Raw genomic sequence first — 26,692 nt, 5'->3', positions numbered from 1 at the left:
TTTTTTTTTTTTTTTTTTTTTTTTACTATTTTATGTTTAATTTTTCTCAAATTCTCAAAATATATTTTTCAAAATAAAATCGCTAAACTTCCTTTTCATTCTCTATGTGTAGTTTCTCTTTTTCATATTTTAAAATTTGTAATTTTTTGTAAAAATTTTAAGGATATTTTAGTCATATTAGCAAAAGAACAACATATCAACACTTTTATTTATAATCAAAATTCAAATACATCAATTTGCTTATATTCAGTTCCGATAATTTAATTTTGTATATTCAACTATGTAAGCTTATTAATAAAATCAACTTCAGTATTTTCAGCTCTTAATAAAACTTATCAGTCATTTATAAGTTAGCTGATCCAAACGGGGTGAAAGATCTTTTTCTGGAAACAAGTTCCTTTATTTTCAAACTTCAGTAATTAATGAACCAACCATTTTTGAGTTTTAAATGTTGAACACATGATGCATAATTGGTTTACAATAATTTCTCCAAATATAATTTGCACTGTGGTCAAAGATTGCTTTCATTTCTAAAGATTGTTGTCTTTAGTGTGAAATGGATTTTGTAGCACAAAATGGGGAATCTTGTCTAACACTATAGAGAAATTAAAAGACAGTGCAAAAGACATGGCTATGAAAGAATCTACATAATGAAAAAACAATCAAACATGAATTTTGACTAAGAGTTAAAGAAGTAAGAACCTTTTTATAATTATAAGCGAACTACTATTATTTCACTTAATCCCCTCTTCTTTAAATAAAATTTTCCGATTTTATTCACTTAAAATTAAGAATTATAAATCTGACTTGTAATCTTCAAGTAAGGCAAAGAAATAGATATTTGCCGATTAACTCCAAAATCTAACTCGTGAATGATAGCTTAAGACGATATAATAAGGAGTCTGAACACCTATCCACAATCGATGTTGGAGAATCAACTCCATGTATGGAGCGTGGGCAATATAAAATGCGGGCTAAATATCAGATAAATAATGAAATGAGATTAGTTATGACACCATATAAAAATGATCTTTGGTCTAACTCAATTTTAAAAGCTAATTTAGAAAGAAAAAATTGTCCTAAATCATATAAAGTGACTGAACACTCATCCATCACCAATAACCAATAAGGTAGAATGAACAAATATAAACATTGAGCTGAATGGGTTCACTTTTTTTTTTTTAAGAAAAATTCACCCTTTCGTAGAAAAAAATATTAGTAAAGGAGTTTAGCTTTTGGATATATATAATATTCTTGCTTCTTTTTTCCTTAGGTGTACTCAAATAATGACACTTCCCGATTAATCTTTTATTTAATATAATAAGACGTGCTGAACATCAAACCATGAGATTTGACGATTGTAGCATACTCTTTAAGGAAAAATAATTGATTTTATATTAGAATTCCCTTCTATATCAAGACAACCCCATGATTGCATATAAAAGAACAAAAATACTAAATTTGTCTTCACACGTAGTGGGAAAATATTATTTCTTTAGTAACTATATATAACTTACTTTACAAGAATGGAAGTTTGGTATAGTGTTGAGGAATACTATTAACATTCTTGAAATGTAATAGTATGCAATAATATTTGTAACAACATATATATGAATAATGAAAAATGAAGCACTAATCATTTCAATTGTATCTGTTGACAGGTAATTTGCTTCAAAATTCCGTTAGATGAAACTGAAAGGCTTATTACTTTGAACGTTATTTTCATTCTTCATGCAACAAACAGCTCCAATTAAAGACTTGTAAAACAAAAATAAAAAATAAAAATTAAGAGATTTAAAAGAAAGGTTCTACGTAGACAAAGACACGCGTACCTTTAATAAACCTATTAAGTTACCATCACAGAATAAGAAAATGTGTACAACAATGTAGTACTTTTGTTTTTTGTTTTGTGAATGAATGTACATGTACTCTTCCTTTTCTTGAAATATAGACTTAAGGTGCAAGTGAGAAGATGAAAGAAAAGTAAGAGAGGAAAGAGAAATCAAAGCTTCTTTGGGTGGTAATGGTGATGATGAAAGTGATGGTTTGTGGGGTTTGTTTTATTATTTCTATTTCTATTAAAAAATATTATTAATTGTGAGAATTAAATAAGAAAATAAAGAGCAAATTAGTTGGTTAAAGAAAGAAATTATAGGTGGAGTGGAAAACGGATTGAGGGGGACCTGCCTTAGGGGGTTGGGGGTGAAATAGATAGAGAGTGATGGTTGGTCTTCTTGTCTTTGACTCTATCAAGTCTCTTTCGTTGCATTTTTCTTCACTCACAAGGTAATCATCATATGTGTATGAGAAATGGAACATATTTTGCTTCCACTTCACATAATCTTTATTTTTTTTTCCTTATTTTTATGAACTCATTCTCTTTCTCATTATGCCATGTTCTATATATCTTACTTCATATTTTTCACCATCAAAGCCTAGCTAGTTGGAACAACAAGAAACTTATCACTTTCTCTTTTCATCTTCCTAGGGTTTACATTCTTGTGTTGTCGATGAGGAAGCCGGAACATAATAGTAGTAATCCATCCCCATCGACAATGATGAAGGAGAAGGAGAAGGAGAAAGGGAATAAGGCAAAGTTAAGAAAAGGGTTATGGTCACCAGAGGAAGATGAGAAGTTGATGAATTACATGTTAACAAATGGGCAAGGATGTTGGAGTGACATTGCTAGAAATGCTGGCTTGCAAAGGTGTGGCAAGAGTTGTCGTCTTCGATGGATTAATTACTTGAGGCCAGACCTTAAACGAGGTGCTTTTTCTCCACAAGAGGAAGAACTCATTGTTCATTTGCATTCTATTCTTGGAAATAGGTACATACACTCTCACCCTCTTTCAAACCCTTTCACATTCTCTACTTTGTTAAGTTAAACAATGTGTGGTATTTTAATTTGGGGTACTTCTAGGGGCTGTCAAATGTTTTAAGGCTGGTTGGGTAGCTAAAGTTATGGTGTGACTGTTAATGAAATGGGTGAATATCATAAGAAGTGAGAGGATGAAAATATTAGTAAGTCTTGGTGATCATGAAAGTTACTCAGTAATTATGCTGGCCAGACGCTAACCCTGAAGAAGAGGTCGAGAGAGTATGAGTCTAAATGGAGCTAAAATGCAGTAGTAATAAGTTCTTTTATCAACTAGCAAGTAGCAAGAAAGACATCAATTTTAGATACAATCAATTATAAAACCTTTCTAGGTCGTTTCGGATAGTTTCTGACTGCTATAATGAGATATTGTTACAGTGAATATATAATTAATATGACATTATTCGAAAGTCGGCTTAAAAAAGAACTTGATTCTTATAGTGAATTGAGATATTGTTACAGTGAATATATAATTAATATGACATTATTCGAAAATCGACTTAAAAAAAAACTTGATTCTTATAGTGAATTGTTATTATAAAGGATTGACTGTTATAGAAGATGTACATGTGACACTTGCATATGATCTTCTTTGCAGTATACTAATGGCACAAAATAGTTATTTTCTGATCGGGTGTAACTAGTTCCTGCGCAGCAACTCAATATTAATATGTTTAACCTAATTTATAAACACACACACTAAATAATCCTCATTCACAACTAAATCTCAAGCTTCAAGAAGGGTAATTTTACTCTACAACAACTAATTTACCTTAAGAAATTTACGTGAGGTGTATGTCATGTGTAATTGGTCCTTTTTCATCATTTTCTCTTGAGTTAGGGAATTTTATTATACAAATTTCATTTACTATTACATCCAAAACTCTTGATTTGGCTCTTCTCCATTTCCATACTCTTCATTTTCCTAAGTTTTTACTTGGATGAATGCCATGTGTCCCTTATTAATATCAAGGATCTCAGTTTAATTAACTAAATAGGGGTCTAACCATGATTAGTATATATAATATTTTTCTATATATTTACTCTCAAATTATAAATCCCAAAATTCTTCCAAGATTTTCGTTGATAATTATTATTAGTTAACTTTATCTCATTATTTTTTATAACCTGAATGCCGATCTATTCAAAGAAAAATCATTGATCTTCTCATGTATATATATTTATCTTATTTTTTTGGTTTGACAATCCAATTGACTGAAAAAATGAATACTACATGAGTAAAAACTTAGTTGACTCCGAACCCGAGTCTGACTCATTGTAGCTACGAAATTCGCAGCATTTTCTATTTCAAGTAGGGGATTTATAAATAAATTAAAAATTGAGGGGAGGCTGAAGGTAAAATATAAATAATTAATTAGAGAGAGAAGTACTCTTTAAGGAAAAAAACCTACTTCCTCGTTCCTGTCCACTTTTCTATTTGCACATAGATTAAAAAACAGTAAATTATAAGGATAATTTTACCATACTACCCTTTTGAATATATTCCATTCATCCCATTTTACTTGTCCCAAATTAACTTGGCACATTCATTAAGAAAAATAATTAATAACATAAATAGTTTACCATAATACCCCTATTAAATAATGTTTACATTTTAATTTGAAGAAAAAGTAATTAATGCAAAGGGTAACATGAAAAAAAAATTGTCTCTTCTTGATTTGTGAAAAATGACAACTAAAATGAGAAATCAAATTAGGAAATTTGGTACAAGTAAAATGGGACGGATGGAGTAATAAATTCAATGGTTTGGGAAATGTACTCCCTCATCCCAAATTACCTGTCCCAAATTGAGATGACGCATTGTTTAAGAAAAATAATTAATAACATGCCTAATTTACCATAGTACCCCAATTAAATGATGTTTACATTTTAATTTGAAAAAAAAAAAATAATTAATGCAAAGGGTAAAACATGAAAACTTTTTTTGGTGTTTTCTTGATTAGTGAGAAAAGATAATAAAATGAGAAATCAAATTAGGAAATTTGAGACGAGTAATTTGGTACGGAGGGAGTAGTAGATGATGAATCATATTAATTTAATGCTAAGTGTAAAATGGGTAGAAATAGGTAAATTATCCATTGATTTCATAAACTAGACAAGTATTATTGGACATCCCAAAATAGAAAAATGGACAATAAAGAAAAGTGGACAGCAGAGAAATGGGAGTAATATAAACTTGATCGTCTCTGCTGTCATAATTAATTTAATTACTCATTTCTGGAAGCTATGTTTGTCAACTTGATATCCAACACTTAATAGCTATGTTTGAATGTCTGTCAATAAGCAAGAAACAATTTCAAACAATACTATTTGTCCCTTTGTTTGATTTGTAAATGAAACTAATTAACATAATGCATGCAAATCCATGCAGCAAATATGCTCTATGCAACTAACAGTTCTTTTCCCATTATATTACAGGTGGTCACAAATTGCGGCTCGTCTCCCGGGAAGAACAGATAACGAAATCAAGAATTTTTGGAATTCCACAATAAAAAAGAGGCTGAAAAACAACAACAACAACAACAATCACAGTAACAACAGCACGCCATCACCTAACGCCAGTGATTCTTCCTCAGATCCTAGGGCTCTCGTGGGAGGAATATTCCCTATGCAAGGGCACGATGTAAATGTCATGGCAGCCTTCTGCATGGATAATTCATCGTCTACTACCTCAGGGTCATCCATGCAAGCCATGGTTCCTAGCAACCATTTTAACCCTTTCCCTCAGCTTGACAATACAAGCTACGATATCTCAGGATTAGTCGGGCCAGTAAATTTAGGTCAATTTGGTTGTAACGGTTGTGATGGTGGATTTTTGGATTATGGAGTTGAGGAGACTTATAGTATGATGGGGTTAGAAAGTGATGAATTTTCAGTACCCCCACTAGGGGGTGTTCATAAGAGTACTATGGGGGAGAATAATAACAATAATAGTCATGTCAATTTTAGTAGTAACATTGTGATTGGAGCCAATGACTATATGGTTGAGAAGAAAATTACAAATGGTAACAACAACAACAACAACCAGCACTTGGTGAATATGAGTGGGAGTAGTGATCAAAGCCTAAAGGTTGAGGACTATATGGTTGGTTTTGGGAATCATAATCATTGGCATGGGGAAAGCTTAAGAATTGGAGAATTTGATTGGGAAGGTTTGTTGGCAAATGTTTCCTCTTTACCTTACCTTGATTTTCAAGTTGAATAACTACTCTCTCCAACCCTTCACCCTACACAACACACTCAGTAATGACACAAATACCCCCCTCTTTCTTTCTTTCTTGATTGATAATAGTTACGTTCAGAAAGCCAGTGACGCAAGATTTGAAATTCAGTGAATAATAAGTATGTCAGGCTTTTCTCTTTTTCATATCTTCTTCTTCTTCCATCTATTCATTATACATAAGTTGTTCCCCTTATCAATTCCACAACCTCATCTTAGAGAAAATTTTGAGATACACTTCTTTTCTTGATTTTCGATTATCAAAAACTTCCACTAGATTTTCTTTTTGTTTGCCATTTCTTTCTTTCTTTCTTTTTCCTTTTTTGTATAATTGTTCTTCCTTCACGTTGATCTTTTTTTAGTTTCCTTCGTCAAAATTCATAGAGGATTAGAAATAAGTCTTCAAATTAAGTTGGACACACATTTCAGTCGTTGTTGAGGATTATGGGGATTCTAGGGGAGAATAATATCTTTTCTCAAGAAGCAAAGTGTGAATAGAGAATGAGCAAAGTACAGATATAGAAGATTATGAAGAGAAAGTAAATAAAAAGGTCAAATTGTTGATTTGTAAGCAGTATTTGTGTACAGATATGGATGGATCAATCAATAATCTTTTGAATTGAAGAGAATTTTAGTTAGCTACACGTTTCTCATAAAACAGATGGAGGAAATTGTTGTACGTTCTTTGTCACAAAGGAATAAGAAGCAGTGTTAGTTTTTCCACATCCTCATATTTCAGTAACTTTAACCCCACTATACGCTCTTTCTCTCTCATTTCTCTCTCTCAAAATTGCTTATGTAGTGTGGATTTAAGTTTGTGCATTGACATTGTAATTTTTTTAAAAACTATTATCCATGACTTTTTAACATGTGATAGCATGTTAGCTATAGCTTTTTTTTTTTTTTTATATGAAAAATAAATAAATCATATTATCATTAATAATTAATCAAGAAATTTACGTGTAGCTATCTAATAAATGGTCTGTAAACTATTTTCTATATCGTCGGTGCGCTCATATTAAAATACTAATTTTGGGTTCATATTATGTGCACTGACCGAATAAATAATTTTTACACTATTCAGTACAAATTGACGTGCAATGACATGCTCCATTTCAAACCTTGATCATGTGATAAACTCAAAAATAAATTAATAATCTATTAGTATAATGGACTTAATCATATATAATAATAGTGTACAAATTTGTTACGCTATATATCACTATATATGATTTTACTCCCCCCCCCCCCTGAATTCGACGATGAGAAATAGGATCAACTCGTATGAGAAGCGATTATATTTTCTTTAATAAAGTTAGTTAAGCATTTTGTTCGTCAGTTAATCTTGACCATTAAGTTGCAACAAAATGGCCAAGCCAAACTAAAGGAGTTGCCTATCACCTATGAAATCTTAGAAATTAGCAAAGCAAAAAACTTGCGATTTCAGTATATTATTGGTGAAGTTGAAACTTGAAAAGATTGATTTTGGAGCATATGATAAACAAGACCACTACTCTGCTTAAATTTGCTATTGCATTAATGTGTAAATGATTCAAAATTTGAAGTTAATGAGATCTTTTAAAGAAATGAATCTTGCGTAGGTCTAAGTTAAATCCACAAGCTTGCTCATGAATGTGATCATATGAATAAACCTATCATTTGTTGGGGATAATCCCCGTCACAGAAATAATATTTGCAGTAATAAAAGTAATAATTGTGGAACACATCAATAATACGGTTAATCAACAAGACTAAAAAGAGTGATAATAACACAATTTCTTTTACGTGAAAACCCTTCAAGAACAAAATCATGGGCCAAGAGAAATAACTGATATCACTATACAAAGTATTTTACACGTGTAGGTCTGAGTAAAATACTCCAAACACCACCACACACTCAAAAGAAATAAGTAAAAATTACTTATGTAACGACATGTTTAGTGATATTTACTAAATATCCCAACTTTTTTCAAAATTTCCTAAAATCCCAACTTATGGCCTTTGAAGATATATTGAATTTGCTCTATAGATACATCCTGCAGATACATGTTATTATTAAACTAATTTGCTTGTTTTATGGGATGTAACGACCTAAGTAGCATTAATGTAGCAATGATACATGTTATTATTAAACTAATTTGCTTGTTTTATGGGATGTAACGGCCTAAGTAGCATTAATGTAGCAATTATCCTAAGTAATTAAGGTAAAAAAAAAATAATATCCCACGTTATAAGGTAATTAGTTTGTTATTCCACCTTTTAAACAAAATCCTCAAACAAAATCAGTTTCCACATAGAAAAAAATTGAAACAATTTTTTCTTAGTCTTGTTTGAGGTAATTGCAATGAATATTTCAGTGTTATTACGTCATTCCGAAATTTGGATTAACGATATAAAGTATGAAGACTATAAGAGCGATGAAATCATTGTTAGTAAACATGTGACGTATGAAAAGTTGATTTCGACAATTGCGGTAGAACTGGAAATTGACAAAAATCGGAAAAAATTGAGGCTCGATACATAGTTGATGGTAATGCCACACTGTTGTTGATCTGTAATGAGATGAGTGTAAGGCTTTATATTGAAATCAAGAAAAGTGAGACTGGTTTTGAGATGTATCCACTTATCATCACAACAGAAGATAAGTCTGCTAGTGAGATGTTGTTTGATGATAAAGTTGGTGCTGTAATGTGTTTGAAAAATCCTAGTGAAAAAGTTGCAAAATTAATTGCTTATAAATCTAAAGTTTCTGCTCCCACATCATTGTTCGGTATGAAGTGGAACAAGATCATTACTGATTCCAAAAATAGTGAAGTTAAGGTTGGAAAAATCTACAAGGACAAGTGTACTTTAATTTCAGTCATGACAAAGTATGTAATTGAGCATTCATTCAATTTCTATGCTAAAAGATAGGATAAGAAAAGCTATGTATCTTCTTTAACATATCATTTGTTGGAAATTATACCTAATTTAATGAATTATGTATCTAACGTTAAATTGATTATTATTCTACGTCACTTTTTTGTTGTTACGTTATAAAGCTGAGATACATTTTTTCGTACATGATACATTTTTTTATTTTTTTTGTATCTGTGATCCTAAATTGGTATATATTTATGTATGTCGTATTTTTTTTTTTTAACTAAATATGCGTACTCAAGATACATATGAGTATTGTTATAGATACAAATTGTAACCAATTATGTTGTGAATGTATATCTCATATTTTTATTCTAGTACGTAAAGAATCATCTTATTTTAATATAATATTCTGACCTTTTTGTTTGTATGAGTGCAACTACGTCCTAAGATGTCGTTCGAAGGATTGTGTTTGAAAATTTAAAGCATCTTGTAGGCGGGGTACTGACCTCTTTAAAGTTAGATGTATGAAGAATTGATGTTGCCTGATAAGAACGATTGGGTTGTGCCACAAAAAGTTATGGATGAATTTGTGCTACCACCTAATATAAAAGTCAACCCGGAAGGTCAAGGAAATCAAGGAACAAGAAATCAAGCGAAAATGTGACATCGAGCATTAACTGTTGCGGAAGATATGGTTATGAAGGTCACAACAGACGTACTTGTAATTTTTTTCAAAGGAGGAGTGACAATGTACTCGACTAATTAATAATGTTGAAAATTTTCTAGAAGTTGGATGGATTTTCCAGCTCTTCGAAACTCATTTTTTATTATGTTATTATGTTTTTTTTCAGAATTTTATGAATATCAAATAGTGAAATAAATCATTGTTTTCGTTCGTTGGTTAATTAGTTACATATGTTTTCATGTTTTAAGATGTCTGAATGACAATTTTAGTATATTGTAAAAGAATAGTTCTGCTACAGTGAAATGTTTAAAAGAGATACAAATTTATAGAATGTATCTACTGAAAAAAATAAATTGTTCACCGTAAAAAGCTTATATAAATTCTTAAGAATATGTGTATTTAATAATTATTTCAAAGTAACTAAATGATATATAAAGAGTTATCTGAATGTACATTGTTGAGTTGTTCACATATTGCACAACTCTACTATTACTTATTGCAATATGTATATATGTTTAAAATTTTTTGTATCTCCTGCAAATCATATTTTGTGAACAGTATAAAGATTATGTACTATTATGTTTCGCTCAAAATTGTTATTCAAAAAAAATATAGAAAGAGATACAATATTATGTCATTATTTAATACTCCCTTTATTTAAAAAAGAATGACCTACTTTTCTTTTTAATCCGTTTAAAAAAGAATGACCCATTTCCCTTTTTGGCAATACTTTACTTTCAACTTTTCACAGAGCATGTTTAAGACCACAAAATTAAAGAGCATTTTGGTACATTTGATAGAACTTTAATTTAGGACCACAAGATTCAAACGTCTTCTTTATTATCTTAAACTCCGTGTCAAGTCAAACTAGGTCATTCTTTTTGAAACGAAGGGAGTATGACATTTTACTGTACCATATACAATTATGTTTGCATAAAGTAATATGGTGGTTGTTACTATCATTACTTTATTTAGATATATATGCTGCATTACACCAGATACATGTAGTTTAAAAAATGTAGCTTCCAATTCAATATACGAGGTATGTTATTAGCCTCCTCCACAACAACTTTGGTATCAACATTTGAACAGAGTTCGAACATCCACACATTGAGAACCTCGGGATGCCACCCAACCTATAAAGTTGTTTCTCCACAAAAATTCTTGCCTAAGTAAGGCCATCAACTTGGGGAAAGCAGTTTTACCCCAAGGAAAGGATTCGTATTTTCCATTTTTCATCATCTTGAAATCGGAAAATGGAACGGGAGAAGCATTCAACTGTGAGTAGATGGAAGTATGGATGAAGTATAGAATTTTTGTTTGTAGAGCATCCTCTATGGTGTCGAAATTACCCTTGAGGAAACGTTCAACTAGTGTGTAACACCTCGTACACGCTAGAATTCTAACCGTCATTCTAACTTGTGTAAACTTTAATCTCATGATTTACTTTTGAATTCATATTTCATGAACTTTATCATAGTGTGTGAAGTTCTTTCGAGGTGAAAAATGTTCATAGGAATCACATTGAACAAAGTTGAATTAAGAACATTTGATTCATCCAAAGTTTGGTATTTGATTCTATAAGAGTCTACTTTGAACGTGCATAACTTTTGATATACGTTGAATTTTTCAGCTCAAGACCCAAGATAATACTCTCAGATTTACTATTAAAAACTTCAGAAGTCACCTTGGGCTTGAGAGGAGCTCGTTAGTGTGTTATAAGTTCCTCAAGTTGAAAGTCATTTCCTCACCCCCATGAGTCGTTTAGTTAAGACATTGTTAGATATTTATCCAGATTCCTCATTAACCCTTTAATACAGTCAGTGCTCGTGAGAGGAGATTGTGTGAACCTAGATTATTAAATATAGTTTGCATTTGAGGGATATTGCAACCTAGAGTATTATGATTTATAAGTAGTAGAACCTTCCTATAGTTAGAAGTATGATTATAGAAGTGTAATGACAAGAAAAGTGGTGGTGACGATTGATTGAATGTATATAGATGAACTTTTGCATACGATGGAGTTACTAGTGTGCTGATATATCCTTATGTTCTAGTTTAGTGGAAGGAAGAGAATGAGTTGTTAGTTAAGGTGAATTGTTGTTTTCTTGAAGTAAGAAAGGAGTTATTTATAGTATTATTGTGTTAGAAAGGTATAGGACATTAATAAGGTATTTAGTGGTTTAGTATTGTTAATTCAGGCTTCCCTTGAGATTGTAAAAAGGAGCTTAGTCGAAACTTATACAGCTATGATAGCAATTTAGGTATATAGATGGGTAAATAGTAATGATGTATAGAAGGAGGATATGTTAATGAATTATAATAAGATAGGCCATATGATTATGATCAATTATTGTTGTTATGAAGTTTTAGTGGACTAGTGTTTCTTGATGTTTTATTTTATAGCTTCCAAGTGAGAATAGTATGTGAGGTTGGATTGTTAACCATGCCTAGCACTAGACACTAAGTTGGAATAGTAAATGACTATTAAGGTGGAAATAATGATTTCTTGGTTAATAATGCTAGTTATATGGAGGTGATCTAGTAGGATTGACCAGTGCACGTAAGAATTTAAGTTTGCTGATTTAAAATTTAGCATGATGTTGTTGGTATGATGTAGAGGTGTGCCCAAGGTGACATGGGGATACATTATTTTTCGAAGCTTATTAAGTGTAGTGTGTGGTTAATAATACCCTTGAGTTTTTATGTGCAAGAAGGTTAGTTGTATAGTACATGGTGTTCTTAATAGCTAAGTTAAGGAGTTATGGATAGATGGTGTTGAGTTTTTTAAGTATGATTTTTATTCTTATGGTCTGGAGAAAAATATAAGTATAGAAGTATGATCTTGGTAGGCTATGATTATGTGTTTAGTGAGGTAAGTATGTTTGCAAAGGAGAGTGTAAGTCTTTGACAATGATTATTAAAGCTAAAGAAAGTAAAGAATAGTACGTATCAAGGAAGTATTTAGGAATGACGTTAGTATAGTTTGTTAAAAGGTTGGGAATATCCATGTTAAGTGTTAGAATCTAAGTTTGAATCTTTGAAGATTGAGCTAATAGAAAGTAGATTTGAAGAACTAGATGGTGTGAATTCATGGTATGGTGATACTCTTGAAGACTGTAAGTTAGTAAGTATTTAAGTTATTATCTGATGACCATTGTGGGCTACAGAGAGTTAAGAATGGAATCTCAGAAGGAAGTGCTAGGAAAGGGGTTTTTACACTTTCAAGTGTAGTTTTTCAGGCTGAGTTTACTGTTTATGTATATTGTTATATTTCAGACTCTAGAGTAAAGTAGTTGCAGTTCAGTTAGAGTTTATTATGTGGCCCCGTAGACTTAGGTTGATGGATTAAATCTAACGGGGAGATGATAGAATGAGTAACCAAGCCAGACTCTCAGATCCTAGTAGTGATGCCAGTATGTGTAGAAGAGCTATAAGGGAGGATGATGCCCAACCTATTCTTATTTTAGTTCAAGGTTTTTCAATTATCTCGATATCTACTCATGCCTTACATGTCAGCTCCATGATCATAGCTCATATTCATGCATTTCCCTTGAAATTTTGTGCGCTTCCAGTTATAAGTATGAGGAGTTCCAGTTTACTCAGCAATATAGACCATGTTTCATGAATTTATGAACTCCAAACTCAGGTCATGCAGCTCATGAATCATGTCCTCATGCTTTACAGTATGCTCAGTTCCCATAACTCATGGTGTACTCCTAATGATTAGTGAAATTCAGATTTATGGTATGGGTATCCTCAGATTAGATCTCTTTAATGAATCCATACCTTTGCCACTCTATTCCTCAGGCCTCAATTAAGAGTCAAAGTTATGTATAGTATTCTTTCGTACTTCAGGTCCTTATGCGTTAGCCCTTCAGTGACCTCTTCCTATGTTAAGATAATGGTACTGATAATGGATAAGCAATGGTTTAGATGAGAGGGAGTTAATGACCCTCATTAAGAATAATTATCTTACTTTTCTATTTAAGGCTAGAAGATGAAGAAATATTGAGGTAAATCTTTGGTATATATCATAGTTAATTGAGAATTCTAGGTGTGTCTTCTTAAGAATGGTGTAAGAAACTTGTTAATGATAGAGGTTTAGAGAATATAGGAAGTATGCCTTTATGGGTGTTTGTCTTGAAGTTCATATGTGGTTATAATAATAGGCGTGAATGTCGTGTTGGGATCTGAGTGGATGAATGCGATATGTGCTAGTGAATCCATAGTAAGAGTTCCGAGTTAGTCATTAAAGTGGTAAGGCATGTTATGCTTAGGGTGTGAGCTCTAAAAGAGACATAGAAGATTGAATCATGTTGTTTAGACTAGTAGTATGGTGTGGCGTGTTGTACCTTGTGGTTTCTAGATAGGCTTAATCATGGTGAAAGAATTTAGTTCAGTTTACACTTTAGTAGATGGATTTATCAATACCCCTATGAGAATTATACGTTGAATCAAATGAGTATGATATTTAAGGGGAATAGTATAGTTGAGGGAGTATTTGAGAACTGTTGTTAAGCTTGAAAGTAAGAAGTTTCATTACCTAAGGACTAGAATTTCTATCCTAGCTTATGATTTAGATGTCTATGTTCCATGCTATAGAGTTGTATCAATGTTGTGATTCCTTAGTTAGATGTCTTGCTCAGATCATGCCCATAATCCCTTGCTCTCTAATGTTAATATAACTTCTTAGAAAGAGTGTTGAAAAAATACTCCAGTTGAGTATAAGCTTTCAGTATGATTCAGTCAGTACAGCCTGCGATCCAGTTTAGCAATCAAACAGATAAGCTCCTATAGATTTTCAACTTTCCATTAGTCTTACTACCCAAAGTTTCACTAGTAAGGCCATTCCATGAGGTAAGATATTCGCATTTATGTAAATTATGAATTCAGCTCAGTTCATGCATCATGCATTAGTTTCAGATTCAGATATTTCGTTATGATTCAGTTCATAAGTGTTCAGTGAACGATCTTAGTTTTCCAAGTATTCCAGCTAAGACAGTGTAATACCCATTGTATGATATTCGTCTCGTTGTATCATGATTCTTGCCTGCATAATTTATCACTTAGCAGTTCTATATGTATGATTTATCATGAACACTTCAAGCGAATTCTAAACTCTCAGCATAAATCGGCTTCTTATAGTAAGCAAAGGGAAGTCAGTTCAGAAATCAGTTTCATGATAGAGTTTTTAAGGTTTCAGCTCAATTATATCCTTTCTTAGAAGACCTATCATGTCCACGTTATTCTATACCCCTACGGCTTCAACAATTTCCTATCCATCATTTGAGGGCGAATAATTTTAAGGGGGAGATAATGTAACACCCCATATTTTTGTACTAGAATTCTAACCGCCATTCTAACATGTGTAAACTTTAATCCCATCATTTACTTTTGAATTCATATGTAATGAACTTTATCCTAGTGTGTGAAGTTCTTTTGAGGTGACAAATGTTCATAGGAATCACTTTGAACAAAGTTGAGCTAAGAACCTTTGATTCGTTCAAAGTTTGGTATTTGATTCTATAAGGGTCTACTTTGAACGTGTATAACTTTTGATATACGTAGAATTTTTCATCTCAAGACCCATTAAATTGTAGATAATTGAATTATCTTTCCAACGGTCGATATCCGAGAAAAAATTTATAGCCATTTTTGTGAGAGAGGCAGTGAGGTCGCGCGATTATTCCGCGATGTGGGCTCCATTGCCTGCCCCTAATTTTTAGTTTCTGTTTTTACACTTTTAAGGACAAATGGGTATTTTCCTCCACCGTAACTCTTCCATAACAAATAATTAAAGCCCCAAGAAGAATTATTTTGCTCTTTATCCATAGTTCTCTCCAAGTCCCCCTCAAGAACAAACCCTATTCTCCATTCAAGAACTTTAAGACTCCATAACAATCTCTTCAATAAAAACCAAGAAATAAGTTCCCTAATCTAAGAATCTCAAGAAAAGCTTTCAAGATCATCTCCAAGGGTTTCAAAGTCAAGTTTTCTACATCAAATCAAACCTATTAAGGTATGTGGGGTTATGAACAAGGATACTCCTTTCATCCTTGTGCCTAAAAAACTTGATCTTTACTTAAGATTTCATATTTTGCAAATTCGGGTTCATACCCAATTATCATTATTTTAAGATTATGATGTTACAAGTGATTTAAATGTTGAATTGCATATCTATTTTCACATCTTTATGCGTGTGATATGATTTTTTAGAATTTCAATTAAGTTTTAAGCATGATATTGTGATTCTTGATTTCATTATCTTGATATTGTTGAAGTATTTCAAGAAGTATATTGAGCATGACGTTTTGCTATGAATTTGCATGAGTTTAGAACATGGGTTTTAAGCCCTACGTTTAAGTGTTGATATTTTTAAGACTCTTTTATAAGCTATTTACCAAGATTTAAGACAGAAGTTGATTTTTTAATCCTAAGCTAAGATAAGGAATTCACATTGTTCATATAGTTTGATATTTAAAGAAAGAGAGGCATAGTTGGTTTTCGTTACAAACCCTTGTGCTATTTTAAGGTGGATTTCCTAAAGTTCTGAGCAAAAGAATGGGAGTAGTATTTAGCACCGAGTTGGGTACTTTCCTAGGTCTCATGCCCCAAAACTATGTGCCACCATAGGATTAAGATTATGTGCCCATAGTGGGCTAAGTTAGTGATCACTTAAGATAAGGTTATACTCCTTGGTAAGAGTATGACACCTCTCCCCAACGTGAGGTTTTCCCCTTAGGAGAACATGAAGTTGGACATCATGATAGATTACATGGTGTATGTCAGTTGGAAGAAACTCCCAGAGTCCTTAAGTCCTAAAACAGAATAACATAACAACTTTTAGAAATTAAGTGTAAAGGCTCAAAATTTTACTAAGATATTGTTTTCATAAGACATTAGCTATGAGATTTTCAGCTTTCAGTTTACAAATAATAAAGGTGAGTCCTTTTACACTTAGCCTGCATGATTTGAAAGCAGACTTGACTTCAGACCTACTTATTCCACTAATAGAAAGAGTAAAAGTACGGTTTTTAGTATAAGTGTTATGACTCACAAGATTTATACAATATGCTTTATTATTCATGATTCATGATTTTCAGCTTTTAGTTATTCAAGCCAATGTGAGTCATTATTCATGATTCATGATTTTCAGCTTTTAGTTATTCACCTCCACATGCTCAATATATTCCAAAAGTACTGATCCACATATACGTCTATGTGCTACATTGTTTAATAATGTCGGTACCAGATCAGTTGTAGTCCATATGTCACGATTAAACAGTTGCAGATTCCAGCCAGCAGGTGATGGGTCTTCCACTTTGGGGACTTCAGTTAGATGTTATTCATGTACTTTACCTTCTTGCTCATATGTATTGATTAGTAGTAGTTGGAGTTGCGTCCCAGCTATCTATAGTCAGTAGAGTAGAAACTTCATAGATGTCAGTTAGAGTCAGTCATGTAATTTCAATTCCTCTCTTCGATTTTATCAGAATGTAAGATTATATCAGTATTGTATTTTTCCCAGATTTCATCATGATTATGTTTCTACACAATAAACTCAGTTATTTTATACATATTTAAATCAGTTTCTTACCAGTATGCCAGTTCATTGGTTAGCTCGGGATCACTTGTGGTCCTAAGCACCATGTGATGTCCAGGGGGTAGGCTCGAGGAATTACACAGTGCCTCCTTGTCAACCCCATTCGTTGATTGGAAAAAATACCTTCTCATAAGCCTACTTGGAGAAGAATCCTCATATCTAAAATCATCAACATCTCCATAACACTTCAAACTAGTTATTAATGCAAATTCATAGATGGAAAGTCTAAGAATGTTGCCTTTAATCCACACATGCATTTCTTCTTTATTTTTTTTTGCTCGATCTCAAGCATAAGAAGACATTTGGTAAATTTTTCAATATAATTGGACAATGGGATGTTGAGATAACATCCAAAAATTGTCTTTTCAAATAAGTCTATAACTTTTTGACCGACAACTTCTTTAATATCATCTTTAAACTTTAAGTTGCAACAACTTCCAAACCTTAGAGGATGCGCTGGAATTTCCTTTCTATCATAACTCAATCTCTAAAAAAATATCAAATTACTAAAATAACATGAGATACACACATCTACAAAAACACAAACAATAGATACAAAAATGTAGAAACATAGTACTAGAGATACAAGATAATACAATATGTATCTTTAAACTTTATGATATGAATCTTTTGAATGATTGTTTCATTAAAACATACAAAATAAAAGATACATATAAATGCATAAGCAGAGACCCAGTTATACAAGATAATACAAACACGAATCTCTTGTTTGCTTATTTCAATAATATTTAAAAAACATTAGATACATTTAAATACATACTCAGGTACCCATATATACAAGATAATACAATATGTATCTTCGTTGAAATAATATGTATCTAGTGGTGAGCTTATTTCACAAAAAGTTAAACAACACGAGATACATATAAATGCATAAACAATAAAACATTGATACAATATGTATTTGTAAGCTTATAAATATGTATCTATTATTATGTTAATTTCACAAAATACTTAAAAAACAATAGATACATATAAATTCATCAACAAAGCACCAGTTATACAAGATTGAAAAATGTATAAAGCATGTCTAAATATGTATTTCGGCCAAATATTTTCCAGATCTGAACATGCAAATACCTTTGGAAGCTCTTCTCTTAAAATAACTTCAACAAGTCTTCATCTTTTAGCGGAAACTTTACTTCCAGAGATTTTAGAATCTCTTTTCTTAGAAACTTGAACTTTTTTTTGTTATCCTTCTTGAAATGCTTTTCCCGCAACTTCTTCATAGTATGTGGATCATTTCTATGCTTGGATCTATTTTCGATCCTCGCAGGGATGCATGCTACTATTCTTCTATTCACACTCACTGGCCAAAACCATCAGATTCATAGTAAAAACTACCATGAACAAAGTAATTAACTTCTTCAATCGGTTTGATAATGTGTAATTGAGAGATTCCAAGACTAAAAGATGGTCTCGAATATCTATTCATTATGTTAATTCAAAAAAAGTAGACTAAAAAATGATAATAAAAAACTTCGTTCAACAATAACACCAAAAAATTACTTGTAAAAACAGTCCCCAAAAAAATCTTTTTGAAAAAAATCATCATACAAGATTAGAAGAAATTGAAAAAGATTTTAGGGAGAAAATTTACCTTAATTCAAAATTTTGAAATAGAGGAAAAGAGGGATTGAAATCAGCCGCTAAATTAATGTCGTAGATGGTAGAAGAATTCGTTCTTAATTTTTGGTAAAAAAAGAGCTTATGATGAGGGGCCTTTAACTTGTATCTCAACTTTTAGTAAAAGTAGTAAATGTTGGGATATAAGTAATATATTTAAAGTGGAGGGGATTTTAGTAGTTTTGAAACTTAAGTTGTTCTTTAGGTAATTTCTCCAAGAAATAATCCTCTTTTAATGTTTCCACCTCTCTACAATATCACTCACATTCTCTTTTTTCCTCACAGACTAAATCCTTTGTGTGCCTCACTCTTCTTTCTCTTCTATCTTTTGTTTTAGTGTGTTAGAGAATGAAGATTGCCTCTAATTTTATAGACAAAGAGCTACTTGGTCTCCAATTATGCTATAATAGCTATTTTAATTTCCTCCATAACTTAGCCAAACTCTGGCTTTAAGAAAATTAATTCTAGCCAAGTAAAACTTGCATATGAGATTTACCACATGAAAATAGATCACATAATCTCCCCCTTCAAACTCATTCATCTAAAAGAAATAACACCGGACTCCTAGTTTAATTGCATGTCGATAAATTCTTTGCATAACTTGAACTTGCCACTTGATACCACCTTAGTCAGCATATCCAAAAAGGATTCTCACTTGTATGAATCTTCTTGACCTGCAAAGATTCGTCCTCTATATGTTTTTTCGAATTTAGAGATATCTCACATCAACGTGCTTCGTCCTTGCATGATACATGGTATTTTTTCTCAAATCTATTGCACTTTGACTGTTAAAATAAACTGCATATTCTTTCTTCTTTAATCCAAGCTCTTAAAAAATTGTGTCAGCCATACTATCTCTTTGCCAGCTTCAATAGCTGCAATATACTCTGCTTTAATTATAAAGAGCGCGACACACTTTGGCAACTTCAACTTCCATGGTATATCTCCATCAGAAAATGTCAACAAATATTTGGTAGTGAATTTTCCGTTATCAAGGTCACCTGCTATATCAATTTTCATATAAACCTTTAAGATTGGATTAGATTCTCCAAACCACAAATTGTCTCCTATATTACCTCTCAGGTACCTAACTATCCATTTGACTGCTTTCCAATATTCTTTTCTAAGATTTTTAAGGAACCTACTAATAAAACCAACGGTATGAGCAATATCTCATTTGGTACACACCATTTCATACATCAAACTCCCTATCGTTGAATAATAAAGAACATTGACCATATTTTCTTTCTTCTCCTTAGTTGTAGGACACATATTCTTGCTCAACTTTAGATGACCAACAAGAGGTGTGCTAACGACTTTAGCACTCTTGATGCTGAAGCATTCAAGTACATGTTTAATGTACTTCTCCTGAGATACCCATAACTTTTCATTTGTTGGGCCCAAATCCTTTATGTCAAATGGCTTGGACAAATCTCCATTCCACTTGGCAATCAGCTCCTTGTTCTATCCCACAATTAATATATCATCCAGATGCAACGACAGAATAATAAAGCTGTCAGAAAATCTTTTAAAGTATACACATGAATCAAAATATGTCTTTGTGTAAGTTTAATTTTGCATGAATGAGTCAAGCTTCTTGTACTATTACCTTGGGGTATGCTTCAACCAATAAAAACTCTTATTCAGTTTACACAACATATATTTTTTTCAGCTACATCGAATTCATCTGGCAGCTCCATATAGATCTCTTCTATCATATCTACGTGAAGAAATACACTTTTCACGTTTAACTACTCCACTTTAAGATCTAGTCTAGTTGCTAAGCTTAAAATAGTTTGACCAGAAGTCATTTTGATAATAGGTGAGAAATTTTTTTCAAAATCAATCTTCTTCCATTCGAAGCTTTTTTTACCTTCAATTGAGCTTTGTATACTAGCTTTCCATTTTCATATTTCTTGAGTTTAAAGACCCACTTTCACTTCAAAGATATTTTACCTTTTGAAAGTTCAATTAGCTTATACACATTATTTTTCTATAAAGATTTCATCTCTTTGGGCTAGACATTCATTCACCAGTTTTTTTTCTAGATGGGACAACATCTCTTTAAGACTTTTTGGCTCCCCTTCATCATTGACGAGGACATACTCTGAGAAAGGATACTCTTGTAACGATCTAAAAATTTGATTAAATACATGAAATTTGTGATTTTGTGTGATTTAACTAATTTAACCCTCCTTATAGTTGTATTATTGTATTTCTAGGGTGTGGGCATGATTGACATGGTTTCCAATGCATTTTGGTACCATTTATGCAATATTGTGATTTTTGATAAATTCGAGAACCTTATTTTAGACTTATATAGATATCTTTTGATCCACACGTTATATGGATGAATGGAATGCACCAACATATCCGAAATATCAATTTTAGACTAGGTAGACCTTTGATTCGGGTCCCGGTGCACCCGATCTCATTTCGACCTATTAATCGAAAACTTAAAAAATTTGATATATAAATGTGTGACCCATATTTGATTGAAATGACCTTGGATGGAAAATTTGACTTTGCTATTAGATCCAGAATATTGATTTTAGGGTGGTTTCATGTTTGGTGGGATTTTACGGCTTTTAAACGTCATTTCGATCCTTAGTTTGAAAAATTACAATTTTGGATTATGGGGATCGACTTTGTGAAAACTATGTTTTTTTGAAATTCTACTACTCCATTGAATTTGGAGTATCGAATTTAGTATGGTTACATAGTTCTTTTGCATATATCAAACTCCGATCGAATTTTGAGCACCCCATCGAAGTTTGCTTCGACTTAAAAATATCTGGTGTACCAGGTTGCTGGTGCAACCAGATACATAAGGGTAAATCAGGATTGAGAGTTGCGATTTATGTGTTAAATGTCTTGTAATCTGGGTACAGTATAAATAGCCCTTTTTATCTGGTTTTTGCTCATTCTTTCATCTTCTTCTTGAGAGTTAAAACCTAAAATAGTGTGAGAGCTTAAAAGTGAAGCTTGTGGGAGATTGAGAAGCTAGATTATCATATATTTCTTGATTCTATTATGAATTTAAGGTAAGAAATCACTCTTTTCTTAGTAATTTCTTAATTAATTTCTCAAAACCCCAAAAATCTCAGTGCTTGATTCTTACCCCATTTTCACTCCTTTTCATTTGAATAGTATTTTTATTTTATAATTACTAGTTTTTCATCAATTTAACCCTTAAAAAAACTCTGATTCTTGATTTTAACCCAAATTTCAAAGATTTTTACTCGATAAAGCTTAAAAATGGGTTTTGTTCAATTTGAATCTCATTTTTTACTCGATTTGACTTGGGTTTTTAGCTGTAGATTTCTAAAAATATGGAGAACATATTTTTGAAATAAAATTTTAATTTTCTCCTTCTTTTTTGGAAGCCCATTTTAGGGGTCTATTTTGACCTTAAACCAAAAGTAGTCAATATGGGTGTTGTTGGTTTTGTTTTAATGCATAAATTTCATATTTGATATCTTTAGAGGAGTTTGAAATCATTCAAGGAAAGTAAGGTTGTGGGTTCGAAGTGTAGCAGACCAGTTTTGGCTTTTGAGGTAAGTTATAGCTTAACTCTTTTAGATTGGGCTGGGTAGTAAATGATGATAAAAAAAATACATGTTAAGGGTGGGAACTAATTATGAAAAATGGCTATTTATATGTTATGTGGATTCCGAGGTCTATATGTGATGTAATTATCAAAATTGAGTTATTATGTGATATCTGTAACCGTGTTGGGTCCTATATAATGTTGATAGCCTTGAATACATATGAATAATTGTATTGTATTATTAAGATGCTTAATATTGTACCATTGGTGTATTGTAATTATACCCATAGTTTTTTGACATATGAAACATGTGGAAATTCGTGGATGAAACTGAAATAATGAGTGGATATTGACTCACGTGGTTGTGGAAATATATTATTATGGTTGATTGTGAAAATATATCATGTGGTTGGTTGTGAAAATATATCATGTGGTTGTTTGTGAAAATACTCATTGTGATTAGTTGTGAGCATTACATCCTCATATCATACTCATTCATGAAATATTGGTGCCATCGTGGCAACATTTGAGAAACACTGGCAACACTTTTTTAACCCCCCGAGGGATGTCCAGGGAAAGAGATATTGTAACACTTATAAAATTCTTTTTTGAGGAATATGTCAGAAAGGATATATGAGATATGTGAATTGTATATGGGTTGACGAATGCCCCATGGATCCGGCGTTGGGAGACTTGCCTCCGTAGGTGTACACGGGGATTGTGTGATGATTCTGGAGGTTGTTCGATGACCTTGTGCATCATCATCATCATCATCAAATACATTGTACTTACTTTATTATATTTATATTATGTTGTATTGCCATATTGACTTACCCTTTATGTAATTATCTTATCTTCTTTTACTTGTATTTGATGATCTTGTATATGTCTGTTCCCTTTGTTCTACTTATATGTGATATAATTCATACTTGTATTCTATCTGGTTGTGATGTTGCAATATATGTGACATATTAGAACTGTTAGAGCAAGCGGTGTGGGCTACCATTGTGGGACATTTTCTGATTGCAGGTGACGTACCCTTAGTGAATATTTTGAATGCTTTATTTACTACTTTGGTTGGTCAGCCTATGATACCTACTGAGTACCAGTGGACCGTACTCATGCCTACTACGCCCTTTTGGTTCAGGTCCTAGCTCGAGTGCACCTCAACTTGCTTGACTCGGGAGATTGTTGGAGTTTCCAAGGTAGTGGTTGAAAATTCATGCATCCAAAGCTCACCTCTATCTTTCTACAGTAGTTATGTATTTATTAGTATTCAGAGACAGATATTATTTCTTTATGGTTATTTTTTTGATGTATTTGACTCTTGGATTGTATTATTAGTTCTTACACTATTGACACCTAGTTTTGGGCATGATTGGTATTTTGGATAAGTTCTTTCCACATTATTATGATTACTTATATGGTTCGGCTTCATTTTAGAAGCCTTACTTTGAGCATTTTTATCCTTTTCTTTTTCCTCTTTGTATCAGTTTGGGTGATAAGGTTACTTGTAAAGGTACACTGCAACAAATGCAATCATGACCCTTATTTTTGGCTCGTGAAAAATTAGTATCAGAGTAGGCAGGTTCATTATTCTCAATGGTGTAATAATGGGATTTCTAATAGAGACTTGCAGATCGGTACGTAGACGTCTGTATCTATCTTCGAGAGGCTATAGGACGTCTTTAGGAAACTTTCCTCATTTTAATTTTATTGTGCAAAATTCTTTCATACCTTATTTTCTAAGTTATGTTTCACTCTTTATATGCAAATGGTGTGGCTTATACTTCTATCTGTTGAGTGATATTGCGAGAGATTGGTGAAGATTTTTCATCGGTTATAGGCCTGTTGATTCTCCTGAGTTGTCATGGGATCAGTTTGTTGATGCCTTTTTGGAGAGATTTATGCCTTGTAGTTTGAGGGATCGAATGCGGGATGAGTCGGATCATTAGGAGCAAGGTTTCATGTCAGTTGCTGAGTATGAGGAATGCTTTCATACTCTGTCCAGATATTCCTAGGATAATAGTTTCATGGAGTTTGAGAAGATTCAAAAGTTTGTGAAGGGTTTGGATGTCTTCTTTCAATTGGCTACGTATCAGATGGTTGTGATTGGGGCTTTTTTTTTTATAGTATTGTGGATTATTCTAAGATGACAGAGGGTATTCTTAGTGCATCTCAGGGAGAAGCCAAGAGGGTGTAGTGTTTTGGTTTGTTTAGGACTCAGACCTCTTGAGGCAGAGATTTTAAAGGTTTTCGTGGATACCATGGTAGTCCAGTAGAGGTTTTACAGGGGTCGGGGGTGGATCTTCTAGTTCAGCAGTTTAAGGTGGCCGTTCGAGCCTACTTAGACTTTCTCCTATTGAGACTGGTCATAGAAGTTGTTATATGTGTGATGAGATTGGCCATGTGGCCAGGAATTATCCCCGTCGAGTGATTTGGGCTACTCCTATTTTATCTATGAGAGGTAGGGTATTACCAGAGGTGCTAGGGGTAGAGGTAGTGGACCTTATGGGGGTGGCCATGAGGCCACTTAGGCAGTTGGTGGTCGTGGTCAGTATTATGCTATACCAGCCAGACCTGAGGAAGAGACTTCTAATGCTGTGATTAAAGGTATCATCCCTATTTATTTTAGACATGCATCTGTATTATTTAATCCCAGATTGACTTTCTCTTATATTTCTATGTATTTTTCTTCTGGTTTTGATTTTGTTGGTGACCCTCTTGTCATGCCTGTTCATGTATCTACCCCGGTAAGTGATCTTTAGTGGTGGATATGGCACACCGATCTTATGTTGTGACTTTTGTTGGGCATGAGACTTTGGTAGACTTGCTTGAGATATTGATTTGCTACTGATGTTGAGCCGGGTACCAAGCCCATTTCTATTTTTTCTTATAGGATGACCCTAACAGAGTTGAAAAAACTGAAGAATCAGTTGCAGAAGTTGTTGGATAAGGGATTTATCCAACCTAGTGTTTCACCTTGGGGTGCACTTGTCTTTCTTGTAAAGAAGAAGGATGGTTCAATGCGGATGTGTATTAATTATCGATAATTGAACAAGGTGACAGTTAAGAATAAGTATCCTCTTCCTCACATTGATGATTTGTTTGATTGACTTCAGGTTGCTGAGGTGTTTTTGAATATTGATTTGAGGTTCGGTTATCACCAGTTGAGGATTAGAGCTTTGGATATTCCAAATATAACTTTTCAAACTCGATATGATCATTATGAGTTCTTGGTCAAGTCCTTCGGGTTGACCAATACCCCTGTTGCATTCATGGAGTTGATGAACCGGGTGTTTTGATCGTATCTTGACTCATTTGCTATTGTATTTATAAATGATATCTTGGTGTATTTCAAGAGTGAGGTTGAGCATGAGGCGCATTTGCAAATTGTGAGATTGAGGGATAAGAAGTTGAATGCTAAGTTCTCTAAGTACGAGTTTTGGTTGGAGCTTGTTTCTTTCTTGGGTCATGTGGTGACTAAGAAAGGTATTATTATTGATCCAACCAAGGTTGCAGTTGTTTTGCGGAAATTTTGACTTTCTAGAGTCGCCTCTTAATTTTGAAAAGGAATTAAGAAACTTTTATAAGATACTTAAAACGATGCAAAATAGAAAAATCATTTAAAATTTAAAGATTCTGAGTAAGCGGTTCTTATTAATGTTTTAGGAAAGTTTTAGGCACCTAAAACGTCTGCTAACTTGCGGTTATCCGAACTGTTTGAAAATGTCTTTTGACTAACTTCAAAAAGATTGATTTGTTGAAAAGTGATTGAGTTTTAGAAGAGACTTGGGTAAAATAGATTTAGGCGACTTAGTAGGGATTTTAACTAATTCTAAACAAAATGAATAAGCAAATAAACACATAAAAGGGGAAAGAGAGGAGAAAGTAAACGATTTAGGCCATTGGGCCCAAATCAACGAAACTCCTAATCTAGTTGGGCTTTCGACTCATTTCACCTGTCCTAATTTAGTTTTTAAGTCATTGACTCGAGTCTCGCTCCACCTGTATTAAATACAACTTCGGCTTCTAGGCCCAACATAGATGAATTAATGGGATAAAAAAATAAATAGATAATAATAAAGGACAACAATGAATGAATAAATGAAAATGTGACTCTCGCGTCTCTTTGCTACTTCAAATGTAAGATTTTAACCCATTCTTCTCCTTTCGTCTCTTTGTATCCATGTGCTATCAGGTTGACATACAAAGTCTTCTAAAGG

At 32.7% G+C, this 26,692-nt stretch overlaps 1 protein-coding gene across 1 annotated transcript; it reads left to right on the top strand.

Annotated features, from left to right (window-relative positions):
• Nucleotides 1–2,194: 2,194 nt before the first annotated feature.
• Nucleotides 2,195–6,839, top strand: LOC107856336 (transcription factor MYB83). Its single transcript, XM_016701341.2, has 2 exons — nucleotides 2,195–2,827; nucleotides 5,315–6,839. Exons 1-2 carry the CDS (start codon nucleotides 2,298–2,300, stop codon nucleotides 6,099–6,101), a joined length of 1,317 nt encoding a protein of 438 aa, XP_016556827.1. The 5' UTR covers nucleotides 2,195–2,297; the 3' UTR covers nucleotides 6,102–6,839.
• The last annotated feature ends 19,853 nt before the right edge of the window (nucleotides 6,840–26,692 follow it).

This window comes from Capsicum annuum, chromosome 1, assembly GCF_002878395.1.
Source record: "Capsicum annuum cultivar UCD-10X-F1 chromosome 1, UCD10Xv1.1, whole genome shotgun sequence".
NCBI lineage: Eukaryota > Viridiplantae > Streptophyta > Magnoliopsida > Solanales > Solanaceae > Capsicum > Capsicum annuum.
Note: the sequence above shows the minus strand (reverse complement) of the source record. Positions and strands in the feature narration are given on the sequence as shown.

Excerpts from the sequence above, each read along its gene's own strand:
- LOC107856336 (XM_016701341.2), top strand. The coding sequence starts at position 2,298 with ATGTGTATGAGAAATGGAACATATTTTGCTTCCACTTCACATAATCTT. Across the intron at positions 2,828-5,314 it reads CATTCTATTCTTGGAAATAG|GTGGTCACAAATTGCGGCTC; the intron begins GTACATACACTC and ends ATTATATTACAG.